Here is an 18067-nt window from a genome sequence, read left to right on the forward strand (position 1 = left end):
GTTATTTTCACTTTTGTAGTAAAGGAATCTTACCGATAAGCTGTGATATTAAAAGCTAAGCACCGTCATTAGCTGTAATAAATATTCGTACACTACAAGGTAGAAACCGTATAGTTATAGAGGAAGTGTGCAAAAGTTCGTCTCAATGCACGGAGTAACAACATCAACACTTTAAAAATAAAATTTATTAGCATCTCTAATGTGTATAAATAAAAACAAAAAAATATATGAAACAACGTATATTGTTATGGTGTATTAGGCTGAATAACAGGGTTACATGTGACACAAACAAAAAAATGTACCTTGGAGTCAAGCTTTTGAAATTTACATTCTTTGACGAGAATAACACCAGATTTGGGTGGTACCATGGAAAGCGGGAGTTTTATGCGGTTTTGCTTTCCTTTTGAAAATATTTTTGAGGTTTCACTGTTGACGTTGAGACACAAAGCCGCAAAGCTCTTCACCCTGACTTTGGATCATTATAGATAAATCCTGAAAAGGACTTCACATCATTTTTTCTTTTATTATAATTTATTGAAGTCACACTGTTCCAGACTCATAATAAAGGGTGTTTACGACCTTAAAGTCAGACATAGTAAAAAAGCAAAAAAAAAAAAGAAGAGCAAAATATCAAATGAGAAACTTTTAACAACACAAGAGCAATATGGATAAAAAGACGGGTCAATATGCATTTAGGTAATGTAACAAGTTTTGTCCTGTTCAGGCATGGCTTGTCGTGTCTGGGTCAGAATAACAAGACTGAATAGATGCTTTTGCCGGGGCCTGAGGTCTCGGTTCTGCAAAACGCAGAGAAAGGAAAGGACCTCTCTTGTGGTTTCTGTTCCGTTCGGTCATGCTTTCAACACAACGTGAGCCAACGTCTTCAAAACTAGACAGCTTTGCGTGTTGGAGGAAAGCCATCTCTGAAAGCTGGCCACTATGTTACAACAATCAAAGTGATGCGGCCTTTTAACAGACCAAAGACATAAATCTCTGGTCGACGACCCATATACCATGTCAACACTCATACAGGTTACAAATGTGCGCGTGTGTGTGTGTCCGTTACTGCCGTCTGGCCATCGTCTCAGGTTTTCCTCAGAAATTGAAAGAAAAGAATCACATTGTAGATGGGGATAACATCATCCAAGAATAACTGCTTTGATGAAAAGTAAAAAAAAAAGAAAAGCGGGCCGGTACAAAATGAGTGGCGTGTCTGCATTCATACGCAGGTGTTTGTGACAGTGAGAGGTTATCGGCACCCGAGGATCATAGCAGCCTCAGTCAGCCTGATGGAATGAAGGGACTATGTAGATCTGAAAAACGACGGTCTCTGCTTCATCCCAAGTCTTTAGAAGAGTGCAAAGATCCCCTCATTTCCCTGATATATCCATGTTTTCACATCCTAAAACTCTGCAAACTCCTTTGCACATTTTTCTGCTAAAGAAACCCGAATTTCCTCCTCGTCGTAGTCGTCAAAGTTGCTGGTGTCTCCCGGCCCTCTGCACTTTGGTATGAACGGGGCTTCCACCTGCAAGGACAGTAGCGAAGTGCATGTTTGTTTGGGTATCTATAAACGTTTGCACAAATAATGTTAAAATACAATGAATTTTGTCATCTTAAGAGCTGAGTCCAAACTGGGGAAAATTACAGTTCATATATTAACACATAGGAAAGTAAGATTACGTGAGATAACACGTGACTCACTGCACGGGAGACGCATCTCTTCTTAAAACACACACACACACACTGCTTGCACACTCGTTCTGACATGCAGCTCTGATTAATCTCTCAGTGAGAAAGATGATTTCTCCCGTCTTCTAAACCAATCGGGGCTTCTGTCCCCGGCCGATGAACTGACGGCGGATCCGGAATACGAGAGAGGAAAGAGAAGCAATCGAATCATCTGTTCGGCGAGAGGAGGGCTCCTGAGGAACACGTTCCTTATTAATAGAAAAATCGTCTCATTTTAGATTAAATTCTTGAATTATAGAAATCACTGTTTAAAAATGTTTAACAATAGAAGCCTGAAGTTTTTCTTTTTTTTTTAGGATCTTTCCAGCTCATGTGATCCAAAACTTTCTAAGGAGAAAATTAAGAACCTGCTGCTAATCTCTGATAATGGATGCAAAAACAACAAACCCTACATGAAGAAAATGATAATGTAAATGAGATACATTTCATTTTGATGGATTGAAGACCTCCTTGTCCTATAACTCAGAGTTAACTATGGAGCTGGACGGTTTCAGAGTGGAAGAAAACACACCCAATAGTTGCAAAATCATTCACCATGACCCAGGAACATAGCGAGTACCACTCCTCAGAGGACCTTCTCAAAAATGATAAAATCATGCTCTTGGAGCATCATAAAAACTGGAAAGAAACTCAATATCTGCAAATCAATATTTAATTAACTCGCTTTTTACAGAAGCGCCGGGATTTATTGCCGGCGCTTCTGTGTACTGGTGTCTTGCCTTTCTTTCGTAGATTGCGATCCAGTCTGTTGTTGAAAACCATTTGTGGCCCTTGATGTCGTTGACGCCGTTTTTCAGGTTGCCATAGCGTTTTGTCAGGTCCACTTGAAGCAGGTTTCTCAACATGTCCTTCAAGTCAGAGCTAAAGTGAGACGGGAACCGCACCTAGAGAGGAGGAAAATGCATCCTAAGAAACTGCACGAAATATGGCCCAATCTATAGATAAGAGGCAAATCATATAATAAAAAATATGCAAGTTCAAAATGAAATACTGAAAAAAATGAAAGCCTACTTTCCCAGAGACGATCTTCTCGTATATCTGAATTGGTTGATCTGCAAAGAATGGAGGGTAACCAGCTGCCATTTCATAGATGAGGACTCCGAGGGCCCACCAGTCCACAGCTTTATTGTAGCCCTGAAAATATAGAAAGATACCTCTAAAAACTAAAAACAAAACTACTCCCCTTTAGAATTCACATAAACTTGCCATATATATATATATGTGTGTGTACAAATACACACAGAATATGTACGAGTTGTCTCGTATATTTAAAACACGGCGCCACTAAGGGATCACCTATTATGTCATAGAATAAATAAATCCCATAATAGTCTGGCCTTCATACGACTCCTTGACCAGGACGAAATTTGGATTCATTTTCACTAATAGTTTGAAAAACTCCATTTGACTATATATATATATAGTCAAATGGAGTTTTTCAAACTATTATATATATATATATATATATATATATTATAACAGAATCAGCACAGATACAGCTGCCATCTAGTCCTAGTTCAAGTTCTACAACTTTGCTATTTGTTGTCTCACTGTTGTGAGTTTTCAGTGAGTCCTATACAAGATGTGGAAAATGACTTGCATCCCGATGAGATTGCAACGCGTGCTGGATCTCATGGGAATGTCATTTATGTCCACTGATCGTTGGTATTATCGCCAAAAGCAGATGTTCTCTGGTCCATTTCAACCAGCGAACACGAACCTATTCTGAAAAGATGCACAGTGCAAAGCAAAAAGCGTGCGCAGAGAAGGGAAAGCAAACACATCTGATCAGATATTAAGAAACAGGAAGTCCATACTTTGCTGAGAATGATTTCTGGTGCCAGATACTCCGGCGTCCCACACAACGTCCAGGTCCTGCCTTTTACTCGCTTGGCAAATCCAAAGTCTGTCACCTGGGAGAATAGAAACCAGACATGAGCAAAGACACAGACATCCTACAAGACACAGAAGCAGCGCGTGCTGCTCACCTGGATGTAGCCGTGGTGGTCGATGAGAAGGTTCTCCGGCTTCAGATCTCTGTATATCAGATCTAGCGAGTGGAGGTACTCGAATGTCAGCACTATCTGGGCGGCATAAAACCGTGCATGTGGTTCACTGTACACGAGGAGGAGGACAGAAGTGCGTTCATCCCCAGAACCGAGACACACACAGGACAAACGGGCTCGTGATATTCAGAGCAGCACTCACCTGAACCTTCCAATTCGTCTTAGGTGTGAGAACATCTCTCCTCCTGGTACATACTCCATCACCATGTACAAATTGGAATTGTCCTGTGAAAAGCAGCAAATGACTTATACCATGTGTCAAAAGGGGGGGGGGGGGCGGGGTGGTCAGAATATGTAAGAAATGCACGCTTTACCTTAAATGCATAATCGAGTCTGACAAGAAAGGGGAAGCTCACAGCCTGGAGTATCCTCTTCTCGTTTAATGTGTGTTCTATTTGCTTGAGTTTTACCACCTGACAGATAAAAAGCAACAGAGACGGGGATTTCACTTTTCATTTTACTTTGCCTTCTAGTAACACCAATATTAATGCCAGACCAGCAAGTGTCACCGCCATTATGCATTGCTGCACTTTGAAAACGCGTAAATACTTTATTTTTGGGGGCATCAATGCGCCGCCACTGACCTTCTGCTTATCCAGTACTTTCATGGCAAAGTATTGCTCTGTTCCTTTGTGTTTCACCAACATGACTCTTCCAAATGAGCCGGTGCCCAGGGTCTTCAGTCTCTCAAAGTCATCAAGGCATGTCGTGCTCTGTGAACATATTCAACTGCTGTGAGTCCGTTATGCGGATGCAGCGGCCAGACGGCGTTCTTCTATATACTGGTCTTCAGTTAGATGTTATATGATTAAATAAATCGGCAAGAACAGAGTCATGAAAACAAAAGTGAATACAGCGGGTCCCCCGTTGACCGACAACTTTGCAGACATTTTGTGAGGTGATTTTTTTTTGTTATATTCGCATATGTATACGTCATTTATACTGTACATAATATGTACGTACTAACCCACAACTCCACAGCCAGTACATTCCGCTCATCACAGCAATTCCTTGTCATGAAACACATACGTTTCGTACATCCCGTCATTAAGCGAGGACCATCTGTATACAGATGTTGCGTCACCACAGAATAGAGCGAACCTTAAGTTAAGTGGCCGCTCCACTCTTTAATCATTTTACTTTCCTTCTGAGTCACCAAGTTCATCATTTACAAAAATCCACGAAACACCCTCGATATGTCCAAAACCTCTAAAAGGTGTATCTGGAATTGAATAGAACAGTTTTTTTTTTTTGCATCTTTTACCTGCGGTGGGCATTCCCACTTCCGTAAGAAATCTTCTTTGGCTTTGGCTAGAAACTCTTTCACTAAAAACAGAGCAAACACAGACTGGGTTAGCTTTTACACAGCCTGTCTACATGTACTGGATTGTTAGCACAGTAAAAAAGACCGGATGCATTATACTCAGAGGGAAAAGGAAAAGATGTGGGGAGTTAAAAATAAGCTGTAACCCAATGGACAAGATTCCAGTCAGTCAACTCTCATCTGGATATAAATAAACGGGATGCTAAGATGCCACATACTGTGTTCGCGAGAACAAAAAACACACAAACATAATACAACAACATCCAAATCAGTCAGACTAGCGATGCAGGCCAAGACAGTGCAAAGCATTACTCAAATGGGAGGAGAAGCAACACTGAGAATTACAGGGAAGGTTACTTGGATAATCTCGTACATCACTTAATACGGTTTAGGGTAAAGGAATCACACAGCATAAAAACGGTAAGCAAAACAAACCCAAGATCGGGAAATCCAGATTGAGAGAATGTGGATTACAAAAACACAAACTTAGTATCAAAGCACACAGTAAAGCAAGCACATCGAGCGAGTCGTCACGAGACCAACGGCGTTCTGCTGTTGAGGTCATCGTTTGGAGGAACGAGCATACCAAACGTCTCTATTGATCGCCACGGTTTTTGCAGGAGCAATGACCCACACAGATGGCGATGATACGAAAGAGAAGACAGAGAAATACAAGAGTTCATGTACATAACAACATGTATAAACAGGTCTAACTAAATTAAGCTTACGTGGTGAAATTTGTTTTAATCCAAGTTTAGCATGGATTTGACATTCACCTGTGGAATTTGTACTCAATCTACCAAGGAGTTAGAAAAACACACGTGAATGCCGTGTAGCAGAAATTCAGTCAGGTAGATCAGATTGGAAATAATACCCGAGATGAAAGAACAAAACCTAAAAAGAATTTACAGCATGTGACCAAAGGCTGAGAGTCTCAAAAGTCCAAAGCTGCATCCAGCGCGGTTCTGCAATGACCCCACTATTTGTCAACAAACTGGACAGTACTGCAGATTACAGTGATAACAGAGACCTGGCTGTGATCTCACATTTAGGCTACTACAAATAGGCTTTATAGTATATGCACTAACACAATCAGGACAATCCTGGACCGTTTACTCAGTCGTCTGAAGATGAGAATAAATGGATATTACAGTCTTCCTACTTAATATTCCATCACAGTTAAATGCCTTCAACTTAAGGAACAACTCTGTAATTTGGCAACAGCTATCCAGCGTCTGCAGAGCCATTTCCCACAATGGGTGAGAACGCAGACCATGCATATTATTCGTGGCATGTTATTTCTTTAGCATTAGTTCACGTTTTTCTATCCATCTTAATTGTCTTGTTTGTTTTTTTTTTTTTAACTCATCCCAAAAGACCTCTAATCTAAAAGGGACTCTAGTTTCTATGTAACCTGTAGTTAAACAGGTTGTCTTGTCAGAGAGGCAAATCTGCAGCTCAGGTCACAGCGTCAGCTTAAACAGGTTTAACAGTTCGTATTGCAGCGGGATCGAGGGATTGTTGTTACACTGAAAAGAAACGCTTGGCAGAATGTTATCTACCGCTGATCGGATCGTCTCTGTCTGCCTGGGTGGATCGAGTCGGCTGACAGAGCCGGACTGCTCTCTCTCTCTCTCAACAGGTCAATAAATCTCAATGGGATGTATTCACTGCATCATAATCTTGACACCATCTCGAGCAAAATGAAATGCAAAGCTGAACACACTGTTCACCGCAACGTTTAAAGATAATGCATAAAATATCAGCGCAGAAATGACTGATTTTAGACCGAGCACTACAAGCAGGAAGGGCAAACGTTTCTGATTTATCACGGGGGATGTTACACGACATCAAAGTATACAAGCGCAAAATAACACTGGCCTGGGCCTAATTACGTCAAACCTTCCAAAGCTTGTAATACCCCTTATCCTCTGACGAAGGTCTGATGACAAGCTGAGTGTGAGAAGTGAGCCCTGACGGACCTTCACCACAGCAAGACGAGGAAAATGGGCTCTAAATAGACACAAGGGACACAATTCACAAGTGTTGCTGTGTGTGTGTGTGTGTGTATAGGCTGGGAAGACAGTCGTGGGCCCCAGTTTTATGAATGGAAAGTGAGTAGTTGTCATTTCTTCGCCATATTTGGTCACAGCGCTGCACAGAGGGAAGGCTCGTTTACGCTGCCAAGAAAGAAGCCAGAGGCAGAAACAGCCCCACACAGCCTTTTAAATAAAATAAAAATAAAAATGCACTGGCCATCTATCGACACTGATCAGCGGACATGCGTTTTAGTCGTGCACATTTGAGACAGTAAGTGTCGTTTCCGTGTTGATACAGCGAACAACAGTGACGACCCGAATCCTCATTGTTATTCGCCAACAATAAAGCTGACACCACGGGGGGAGCGGATGGTGATGCTAGCCTGGGCATGTTGGCCATTATCTGGGGCTTTAGTTGGGAACAGAATGTCCACCGCGGCCAGCTGAGTATGTGTCCCAGGCCCGAGAATCTCCCACCATCAAGAGGCAATGCATTTGGAGGGGCCTTCCGAGGGCTAACCCCCCCATTGCTAAGGTAGCGGGCTAGCCGTTCACCCAACTTAGCATCCGAGTTATCTTAAAAACGTGGCTCAATTAAGCAGGCCTTTTATTAATTTAAATGCAAAGCATCTCAAACAAGCCCTTGCATGGTAATTTATCAACGCTCCACAGGCTGGTGGGATAAGTGCCCCCCCTGCGCTGCTGTAGCTGACAGATAGCACCGTGCTAACGCAGGCTAGCTAGCTAGCTAGCTAGCTACGAGGAGGAGGCCCGGCTACGAGAGGCTGGACTCACCGCTCTCTACCTCGTTACCCTTCTTGGCGGTGGCAGCGTTCCCCATGGTGCGGAAGACACGGGCGGTGTCGAAGCTAACCTTCCTTCAGCTGCTTTTCCAGAGCTCCCCAAAATAGCTAAAACGAAAAAAAATCTCCACTGTGTAATCGGTTCGAACGCACGGAAATGGAGCCCAGTATCCCCTCCAGCGGGACTCCTCGCTCTCCCTCTCCTCCGTTTCCTGTGACTGACTCCCGCTCCTGCTCGCTCGGGAACGCTGGCTGCGCGTCTGCACGAAGCTAGCGGTCACTTCAGGTTGGGACTGGGGGGGGGGGGGGCTGCTCCCTCCCCGACCCTCAAGCCCTCCACCGGCGACCCCGGGACGGCTGGGATCTGGAGAAACGCGCTGAAGTTGACAGGCTTTGGGTTTATTATGTTGGGCGCGTTGCTTTGAGCGGGGGAAACGACAGACTTCTTATTAATAGCAGCACCACGCTGGGCTCAATTCAGTGTTTTAATACATTTAAGTTTTATGAAAGGAATTGTTTTTTAAGAAGTCGCTGAATCGAAATAAGCAAATAATAAATCCCAAAATACAAAATGAGCTACTGGGCCATAAACAACAGAGAAAGTCAAATAAACATTATTTAAACTACGGAAACGAAACGCTGCAGGTACAGCTGTGCAGCTTTTAAGTGTGAACAGTATGATATTCATGTTGAAAAACAGGATAGTTCATTTATTACTTCTGCTCTTATTCTGTAGGGGTTTTGCTGAGAGATAAATACTCCAGCTGCCCTTTCATTTTTAGGTTAATATCTATTTTCAAACCTGCTGGAAATGGAATTGAAATCTCGCATGTATGGCGATATTCTCTCTCCGAGATATCTGAAGTCCGATGATCTTGGAAAAAGAAATCCCCGCACGTTCCCAGTGCAGCATTGTCATTCCAATATGTGTGTTTAATGTGTACTAAATGTCTTGTAACTGTTTTCTGTAATATCTTAAAGTCGCATATCTGCATAATAGTGCACATATGCATGAATTTCCCTTTGGGATTAATAAAGTATTCTGAATGTGCTGACTCCATTCTGCTCCTTCTCCTTCTCTCTGTCCCTGTACTCACTTTTCTCCCTCTTTGTGATGCAACAAGCTGTCGGCTTCACCTGTTTTAGAGATCTGTGTGAACACAGATCCCTAAATCCCTGTCCACGGTGAAGAGGGGAGATAAAACCGCTTGTTTTTTTTTTACCAGGTGGCTGAGAAAATAAAGACAGCTTTACTAACAATAGTTTTTTTTTTCAGAGTAAAGAGATGAAACTCAGATGTCCTGAAAAGAGTCTATAGAAACACCAGCATTGTCAGATCCTTCAGCGTAATGTACAGGTGTAGAGTGTGTGTTACAGCTAAAAAACAAACACACACACACACACACACAGAGTGAACTGGTGGCGGAAGGGGTCAGCCTACCTCCCAAGACATTGACAAGGTGCCTTTGAGCAAGGCACCGGCCCCCTCCGACCTCCTACTGGCAAATATTTCTTTAGTACACTAGAGGGCAGCAGATCTCTGCCACATGTGATATGTGAAGGAAAAAATTATATATATAGTCAAGGGATTTGATTTAATATATTTCCCTTATTCAAATTATACATTCTTGATCCAGGATGGATAATTGTCTTTTGGGTGAATTTTAGGAGTACAAATATTCCATTTTGATGTATAAAATGTTCAAACACATTTGTTGGCGCTGTGGCGTCTTTGATGTTTAAAATAGAAACATATGCTATATGTATCCATAACTGCTCAGGCATTTCATTCAAACTTTATGGTTTTTAATGTTATTTTTTTTGCTGAAAATGCACGGTGTCCTGTCAAGAGATATTTTATTATTTAAAGTGGCTTTCATGTGTTCTTGCTCTTTATCTCCTCATTGCTGCATTCGTTCTGTTATCTTCCCAAGAGAGGGCATGTCATGTTCATCCCAGCTGACCAGCTGCGCTCCATATTGCCTTTCTTATGTTCGTTACAAGCACGCTTGGCTGGGCTTCAAAGAGAATGATATATCTCTTCCAATGAATGAAAAGCACATTTTTCCTGTTTTATTGTTTTGATCTGCTTAGAGCTGCAACTACTGTGCCGCATTATTTAGCCCAATACATTCAACTCGTTTTAACTGCACACATGATCATTGTTGTGATTGCGCGTATGTTCACTTGGTCGCAAAGATAAATATTAACACCATTCAAGTGTTTATTTTCCAAGGCAAAATTGAAATATTTGGCCGAATGACTGCATTTCCGACACACCCTGCTACACGTTCGCACGGGAGCTGCCGACTACAACCTGCAGACTTCCTCTGCTGGTTGCCCACCATCACTGCTCCAGAGGTTCAGGCTTTAGTGCCTTCTTCTACAGCACATCAGCTGAATTTATAGGGAGTGAGGCGTGCAATATTTGTAGCTCTCAAGCCTCTGGTTGTCACTGGATCCCTAAATTTCCTTCCTCCTGCTGGCATTCAAACCAGCAACTTTTTAACGGCAAGATTTTCTCTCATTTTAAGATTCCTGCGGAGCATTAGATTCATTCTGCTTGGAAATCTCTCTCTGTTTTTCCAATGTGATATTAATGGTGGATTATTGGCACTGCCTGTATGAAGACATTTAGGTACTGATAAAGCTGATTTATTATATAGCCTGTCTGATTTTAAAGTGATTGAATTGTGATCAGCACAATGTCTGAAGTTTATAGATTGCAGACTGACAGAGATGATCCGGTTATCTCCATCTTATCGGTCACCAGCTCCTATTAGGATGCTCCATGTGGTTCCAGGACATTACCCATTTCCTCCTCTGTATATCAAAGGCTAGAGGCTCCCCTCCCTCCCGCAACCTAATTCACTCCAGATGAGCACAATGGGACGTTTGATTTAGTGTGCAAAGACACATGTATACAGCAGTGTCAGCCTGCCTAAAACAGCTGGCGCAGAGCTTCAATACAACTTTTAATCATGGATTTGTTTATGTAATTAAGATTAAAAGAAGAGCACTGGGGACGGCATGTGCTGTTTTGTCCGCCGCTGCAGACCAATCGGATATTTCAGTATGATGTAGGTCCTCGTCTTTGGTCTAATGATAAACAGGCGATACAAATCATGTGCAAACTGTAGAAGGTGTTCCAAGTGTGTGTCAACACGCATGACAGCTTTCCCACTGAATATAATTCTGCCGAATATGTGCTTTGGCTCCTCGACAAAAATGCTCAAATGGCCTGTTGCAAAGGTCTTAAGTCTTAGTTTGTAAGTAAAAGATTTTTTTTATCAGCTTTAATGCGATGCTTAATACTATAAGTATACAAAGCATGCCTCATTTTCACTATGTTGCTTGTGTTTGCAGATTGAAGCGTAAAACCCGCTGCCTGCAGAAGGATGGCGTGATATTTCAAAATCACAATGCATTATTTTGTTCTATTGGTATTCATTGTGGCACTAGTGAGCAATCGCCATGTAAAAACACCTTAACGCTGGATCGCCGTTAAGCTGTGGGTATCTAGAGGTATAGCATACATGCACAATACATCGGTCTGGGAATGTTGACCCGAAAACCACGAGTGCTCATTTGTAGTCCTGCTGCCAGGCCTCCTTCACGCCTTCATGCAGGGAATGTAGTTTTTTTTTTTTTTTTATCTTTTGGCAAGCTCGGCAGTGAACTACAATATAAATGCCTGTAATTTCACAACCACAATATAATGTATTCGTACCATCAGAAGATGGCCTCAAAGAGCCCAGACAGTTGCACAGGCAGCTAATTTGGGATAGAAGCACAGTATCCCTTTGAAGTTATGCTTTAGTTCTAGCGCTCAGAACCCCACTCCTGCTCCCACCCTCAGAAAAGAAAGCGCATGAGAGCTTCTCTGTGGTGCACTCTTTTTGTTGCTGAAAGGAAGGTAATGTTGCATTTGATTAAGTCGAGGTTTGAATCATTAAAAAAAACAGGGCATGCATGAGGGAGTTTAAAACCGCAACAGAAGCCCAGGTCACATTGGCGGAGTCATATTTGTATACTCCCATTTCAAAGTGGAGCACGATTCTCTGCTTCAAGAGACGGGACACTCTGCTGTGCGTCTTTGTGGGTGAAGTATTGCTCCCTCAGAAGATGGTTCTCCTATTTTCTTTCTGCGATGAACGTGACTCGTGCTCACTGTGAGGAATGAAAGATATCAGCCAATGTGGCGCAGAGACAGAGGAGCCCGGTCAGGGTGTTTTCCACTGCAGCGTTTCAGAGATGGCAGAGATTACGGGAGGATAACACTGCACAACATGGCCGCCCTGAACCAGATCAAAGTAAAGACAATCAAAGCCAGAGTGAAAGCTACAGCAGTAAGCTCTTTTGAATGTCTGTCTCCCGCCCCAATCCAGCTAAAATGCTACCCTCCTCAACTAGACGGTTTCCAACCCCGATCTTTCCACTTCTGGGGTTGGCATAAACCCCCCTTTTGCAAGAAAACTGATCAGTGAGCACACTGGACATAAATCTCTCTAAAAGAAACCCCCCCCCCAACATAAACAGAGCAGGGAATGACCTGTGATAATGTTAAACCTGAGCCGCCTTACTGTAAAGTCTAAGTAATGCCCAAACTGATAAGACGTGACACAAGTCGTAATCCTTTATAGCGCTGGGATTAGACTATGTAAGGCTGTCGGGATATACGACTCGTCATGACTCACGTTCTGTTTTACATAAAAGACTAACCACAGGGTTCGACTGCAGCGCGGTCAGCAGAGGCGACGTTTTTGATCCACTTCCTAACTATGGGCTATAACGCTGGCGTTAAGAACCCAATGACAGCTCCCCATACATCTCACAAAGCCAAGCCTGCTTGACTTGTCGACTTTTGGCCTTTGACCCACTTAACGTGCGCCCATATGTTTTCAGATTGATGAATGCATTTTGTATTTTTTTTTCTCCACCTCCCAGTCAGCTACTGGTTTCAGCTCATTTCTGCATGGGCTGAAAATCAACATCAGAGGCTTGTTTGAAAGGAGCAATTCATCACGGTGGACACGTAGTCGTCATTATTCTCAATCAAGGCTGTGGTGACGGCTGTGTGGCAATGAACTTGAAAGGGTTGGATTGTTTTAAAGTATCGTGCTGATTGGAAAGCTCCAGCAAGCAAGACTGGCTTTGCCATCAGCTGCTTGACGGCGAATGTTCCAATGCTACCGGTTTCATGAAAGGAATGAGTTTCTGGTCTGCAGCTCATAGTGTTTCGAGTTCATTGTTTAGTTCTCTGTCCACAACAGCGCTGCGTGGTTTTTAGTCCCACTGGCCTCATCAACCCTTTTTGTATAAACCCATAAGCAGCTGTTTACAGCAAAGACCTGGTCTCAAATCAGTCGATGGTGATTGTAGATGCATTGGAAGAGAAATGCAATGCAAACCAGTGCTGGGTGGAGACGCTCGAACATTCAGTAAGCTAAATATTTTTCACAGCGGTTTGTTGACAAAAACCAGCTGAGAGGAAATAGAAGACAGTAGACGCATTCCAAATCGCCAGAGGCTCCAGCCGGATGCTGCTAACTGTTAAGACGTGTTAATCAGCCACGCTCGAAGCTTCATGCCGTCACCAAACTGTCATTTAGTGCAGACTTCTTTCGATCACAACCCCCTTCAGCACCACTATTTTCTTCAAAATTTGTCACTGATAATAATACAAAAAGAGTCCAAGTTAAAGTCTATATATTTAAAAAAAAACAAGTCAGGACAACGGCATCACAAAACCAAAAAAAAATCCTGCGAAAAAAAGTATCCAAATATGAACTGCAGGTTTGCAGTTCCATCAATCCATCCATATGTACAGCCCTGCAGTGATATCTGCAGACTCTATTTCTGTTTGCTTCTGCCCCGGGGACAGAGGTGACAGGTAGACAGAAGCATCACCCAGGCAAAGGCTTACCTCAGGGAGCCTGGATCGAACGATTCACCTGTACCTGCAGCAGTAGGAGAAAAAGCTCAATCAACATCGTTATGATTGCGACTGGGATCAAACGCCCGGCATGGCACCGCTCGTCAGTTCCACAGACAGCAGCTTTTGGAGTGTCTATAATGTTAACGATAGCAAGGAAGAGCAGACTGAGGGGGGGGACTTTCTCTTTTCGATGATGTTTAATCAATTTGTTAGAAGTTTTTTTTTTTTTGGGGGAGGGGGGCACTATGTCCTTATTTGGCTTGCCATGGCTCTCAGTCTTGTTGACGTACTGCAGGATTTTTCTCTCTTAATATCACAGAACTGGGTAAAAGCTTCCCGACAGCCCTCGGCGGAAATGATTAAATTTTTACATGCACTACTCAATTAAACCAAACTGCAGGTTGAGTGTTTTGTTGGCTCATTTGTGTGGAGGTTTCCAGAGACGCACCAAATTGAAAATGACTGTAGATGACAGTAGTTTTACCGGGTTAATTTTGGGCACACTTAACCTGAAGTCTATTTATTCTCATAAGTGCACGACTCGCGCTCTCAGCCGGTTGCTGCTTATTCTTGTTTCTATCGTGGATTTATTTGAATCAACTTCTTTTTTAATAGAGTTTCTTCATCATGCGATCGTTCACTTTATGACTTTCCGAGTCGTGCTGGATCGGCAGTCTGTGGTCGTGTGTTTCAACCAAATAACATGACTGCTGCCTCTGCTCTAAATATTTGGCCGCTGCAAACCTGCAGTTTGTGCAACGTGTCTGCGTTAATAAGACGTGACTGTGTCTGGATTTAAACCTCGCTCACGTCATTCCAGTTCTCAAACAGCTCTAAATTTTGTTTTGGCCTAGGGTACCAGTGATCAGCAGGGAATCGGGTTGTTAAACAGCTTAAACTCAGAGTTGAGTAGTCTGCCCGGGCTGCTCTCATAGGCTGCTCAAGCTTCTTGGGTGCTTCAGTCTTTTTTTCTGCATTCGACGCGGCTTTCTCTCTGTAAATCTAAAATGATGGCGTGAAAGTTTTTTTAGACTCTACGAACGCCATTTTGAACATCTTTTTGTAGAGCGGGTCTGCCTGCTAACACTGTAATTAAGACTATGAATTATCCGGTTTGAATCGCATGAGAAGCTCATAAAGCACTGCTGAATTTACAATTCAGCACGCCAGAGGCTAGCTCAGTAACACACTTAATTCATATTCCCTTTGTTGGTCTCCCGTCTCACAGAGAGCTCAAGGCAGCCGAAGGACTCGTCGGCCCGATGACAATATAACAGGAATTAAACAGACCATTTCCAGTGTCACCATATGGCAACCGTAGGCGTCATAGAATCTACAATTTGCTATGAAATTAAATTAGGGTGGATCGATATGGCCTGCGTGATACTGTATATCTTCAGCAATGTGAGGGGCTATGATGCAGACACTTAGCATGCGCACAACAAAACCGCAGAACATCATTATTTTCTTTGCCAATCATGGGGAAGGGTTCTGTTCACTGTACAGAATCCATTTCGGACTGGAGTGCAGAGTGTGTTCCTCCGAGCATGGCGGAGATTACGCTACCTAACCCTGCAAGTAAAACGATCCCATTTGTGAAGCCTGTTTGGTATTCCAGTCATTCCCGATTGAACCATCTGGTGGCGGTCTCTGCTCTCCCCCCGGTGGAACATTACTCTTAGTGATCTTGTTGTTCTATCACTCGCTACCTCGTTAAAGTGAGTGATGACTATGAATCCCACCGGCCACATGCAGCGGAGCCCTATTGATCTGCATATACCTGACATCATATGCATAATATACCGGTACCAATCCTCAAAAATATGGGACGCAGAGGCGGTGCAAGTCTTTATTCCTTTTCGCAGTGCAGGTCTGTTGTCACAATCAGTGCCTGAATACTGCAGTTACACACTGAAGGCTTTAAGAAGAGGAGCAAACAATATTGCACAATCAGCCAAGGTCACATTGTTTGGAAGCATCGTTGCTGAAGGAGGCTGTGGGAGAATGTCGCCAACATCTCTCATCTGTATTCTGTTCAGACTGCTGTTTTTATATGATCGTGCAGATATGGGCTTTTTTTTTCTCTCTCCCTGCCCCCCCCCCAAAAAAATGAAAGCCCAGATGTCATGCTAACAGACCCGCACATCCTCACCACAGTAAAATGTTATTTATAGCTCTGCAGTCAGCATAACTGATGCCTCGCACTCAGCAATCACTTCGAACAATGCAGGAATAGTCTTTAATTTGAACTGGTTGGCAGCAATCCAGTTTCATCTAGAATTTATCTGCCTCCCCACCTCTCTTCACACACACACCTACTCACACACACACCTGCACACGCACACAGACACAGACACATAGATTAATGATTAACAATAGATGATTTCCCAGAAAGTCCTTGATTTTAATCTTACCCTGATCTGTTATTTCTGGATGTCGGAGTGAATGCACAGTAAAGGGTCTTTTACAGCACGCCACGTACATGCCATTGTACTCCCTTAAATCCTACACTACACTTGGTGCGAGATCCACAGTGATTATGAAGCCGAGCACATTTGAATGTTTCTTCCAATGAAATAAGACGACACGCTAAACATAGGCCTTTCTCCTTCACAGGTTTTCTAATGCATTCCATTTCATTAAATGTGGTCGTGATTGATTTTTGTTTTGTAAAGCACCACCGTTTGCAGATAAATTTGACAATGTGGGCATGTTCATAGATTTTATTTAGTGGCACAAGTCCCAGATCTATCCTGAAGTTGGAAATGACTGAGCTTCAGAAGGGAAGCTGCTGAGAGCCTTTCTGCTGTTTTACAAGGAGAACAGAGGGTTTGATGCCCCCCCCCCCCCCCGATGAATTGGGCTGCAATGGCTATGTCTCAATTGAAGAAACAACATCTACACTTCACAGGTGCAACAGTGCACCAATATGACAACTGTGTCGGATGTAGTATTTTATTATGCAAATACATCAAACAAATAAGACTAAGGGATTCATCAGACTCCAAAGACAGGTTTAATATGTCATGCCTTTTCATTGTTGATGTTGTTTTTTGGCTGTGATGCAGCAATAATTTACTTTACATAAGACATTTCACTCAGTAATTCCACCACTTCTTTAAAAACCTCTGATGGATGAAGACACAAGACATGGCATGAATTATTTGGCAAATCCATGTGCATTATCTGCATCGGGGAACTCAAGAAAAAAATCAATGTAATGTTTTTAGGCTGCCAGCAAAGTGACATTTAAAAGGTCATTCGTCATCTTGTCACTTTGTCTTCTAATGTTCATTACTTTACGGAAAATAAAATGCGCATTATAATTCAATTCAGTTCCTGCATTTTCTGTTTTAGAGGGTAGAAAAGCTAAGAATTTGCGTCTACTTTAACTAGATTGTTTTAGTATCATAAAAAGTGTTGTGTAATTATTAATTTACTATTTAAATCATTAGCATAGAATATAGCAAAATAGATGTCAAAAGGTCAGATACAGATCTTAGCTGAATTTTCAAGTGTGTAAAACATTTTGCCTCCGCAGGGCAGTATTTATGTATGCTGGATTCAAATACAAATGCCAAAGAGATGAGGGTCTTCATCATCGTTATGCTGTCCTGACATTTTTTGGCAAAAACACACAGTTCATAGGGGTAACCAGGGAGTAAAAACATTTTGAGCCTGTGCCCATATTATTGCATTCTCTATTCTGCCATTATAATTCCACACAAAGAAAAGCACTCAGAGCCGGAGCCAGCCACCTAAACTTAGAGCGGAAGGCATTAAATGGAGACATACCTGATGTGACACAAACTTGGCAGGGCTGAAATAGTTTCCAGATAGTTAATTATCCTTAGCGACTGGTACAGAAGTCATGTGTGGCTGGTCAGTCGCAGCCGGCACTGGGATAAATACAGCCAGTCATGTTGACATGTCACAGTACATATATGTCACGTGTATACTGCCGGCCTCTAAACTTTGTTTAAGGCTGAGCTCACAGCGTATTTTCATCAAGAATGGAAAAACGTTGCATAGCCGTAAAGTTATGAAAACGTGCTGTGAAGCCTGTGAGCATAATTAACTCAGGAGATTGTAATGGTATTTAATGGCTGGTGATACAAACTATGTTTTTGCTCATTTTCATAATA

The 18067-nt window shown here is 42.6% G+C and overlaps 1 protein-coding gene across 1 annotated transcript; it reads right to left on the reverse strand.

Annotated features, from left to right (window-relative positions):
• Nucleotides 1–165: 165 nt before the first annotated feature.
• Nucleotides 166–8186, reverse strand: LOC137905040 (cAMP-dependent protein kinase catalytic subunit beta). The gene is made up of 11 exons (XM_068749260.1): nt 7977–8186; nt 5729–5737; nt 5083–5144; nt 4403–4531; nt 4133–4231; nt 3961–4043; nt 3741–3867; nt 3570–3665; nt 2764–2886; nt 2472–2636; nt 166–1528 (listed from the first exon to the last, which is right to left on the reverse strand). Exons 1-11 carry the CDS (start codon nt 8020–8022, stop codon nt 1403–1405), a joined length of 1065 nt encoding a protein of 354 aa, XP_068605361.1. The 5' UTR covers nt 8023–8186; the 3' UTR covers nt 166–1402.
• Between the last annotated feature and the right edge of the window lie 9881 nt (nt 8187–18067).

The sequence above is a fragment of the Brachionichthys hirsutus genome, chromosome 15 (genome assembly GCF_040956055.1).
Source record: "Brachionichthys hirsutus isolate HB-005 chromosome 15, CSIRO-AGI_Bhir_v1, whole genome shotgun sequence".
In the NCBI taxonomy this organism is placed as follows: domain Eukaryota; kingdom Metazoa; phylum Chordata; class Actinopteri; order Lophiiformes; family Brachionichthyidae; genus Brachionichthys; species Brachionichthys hirsutus.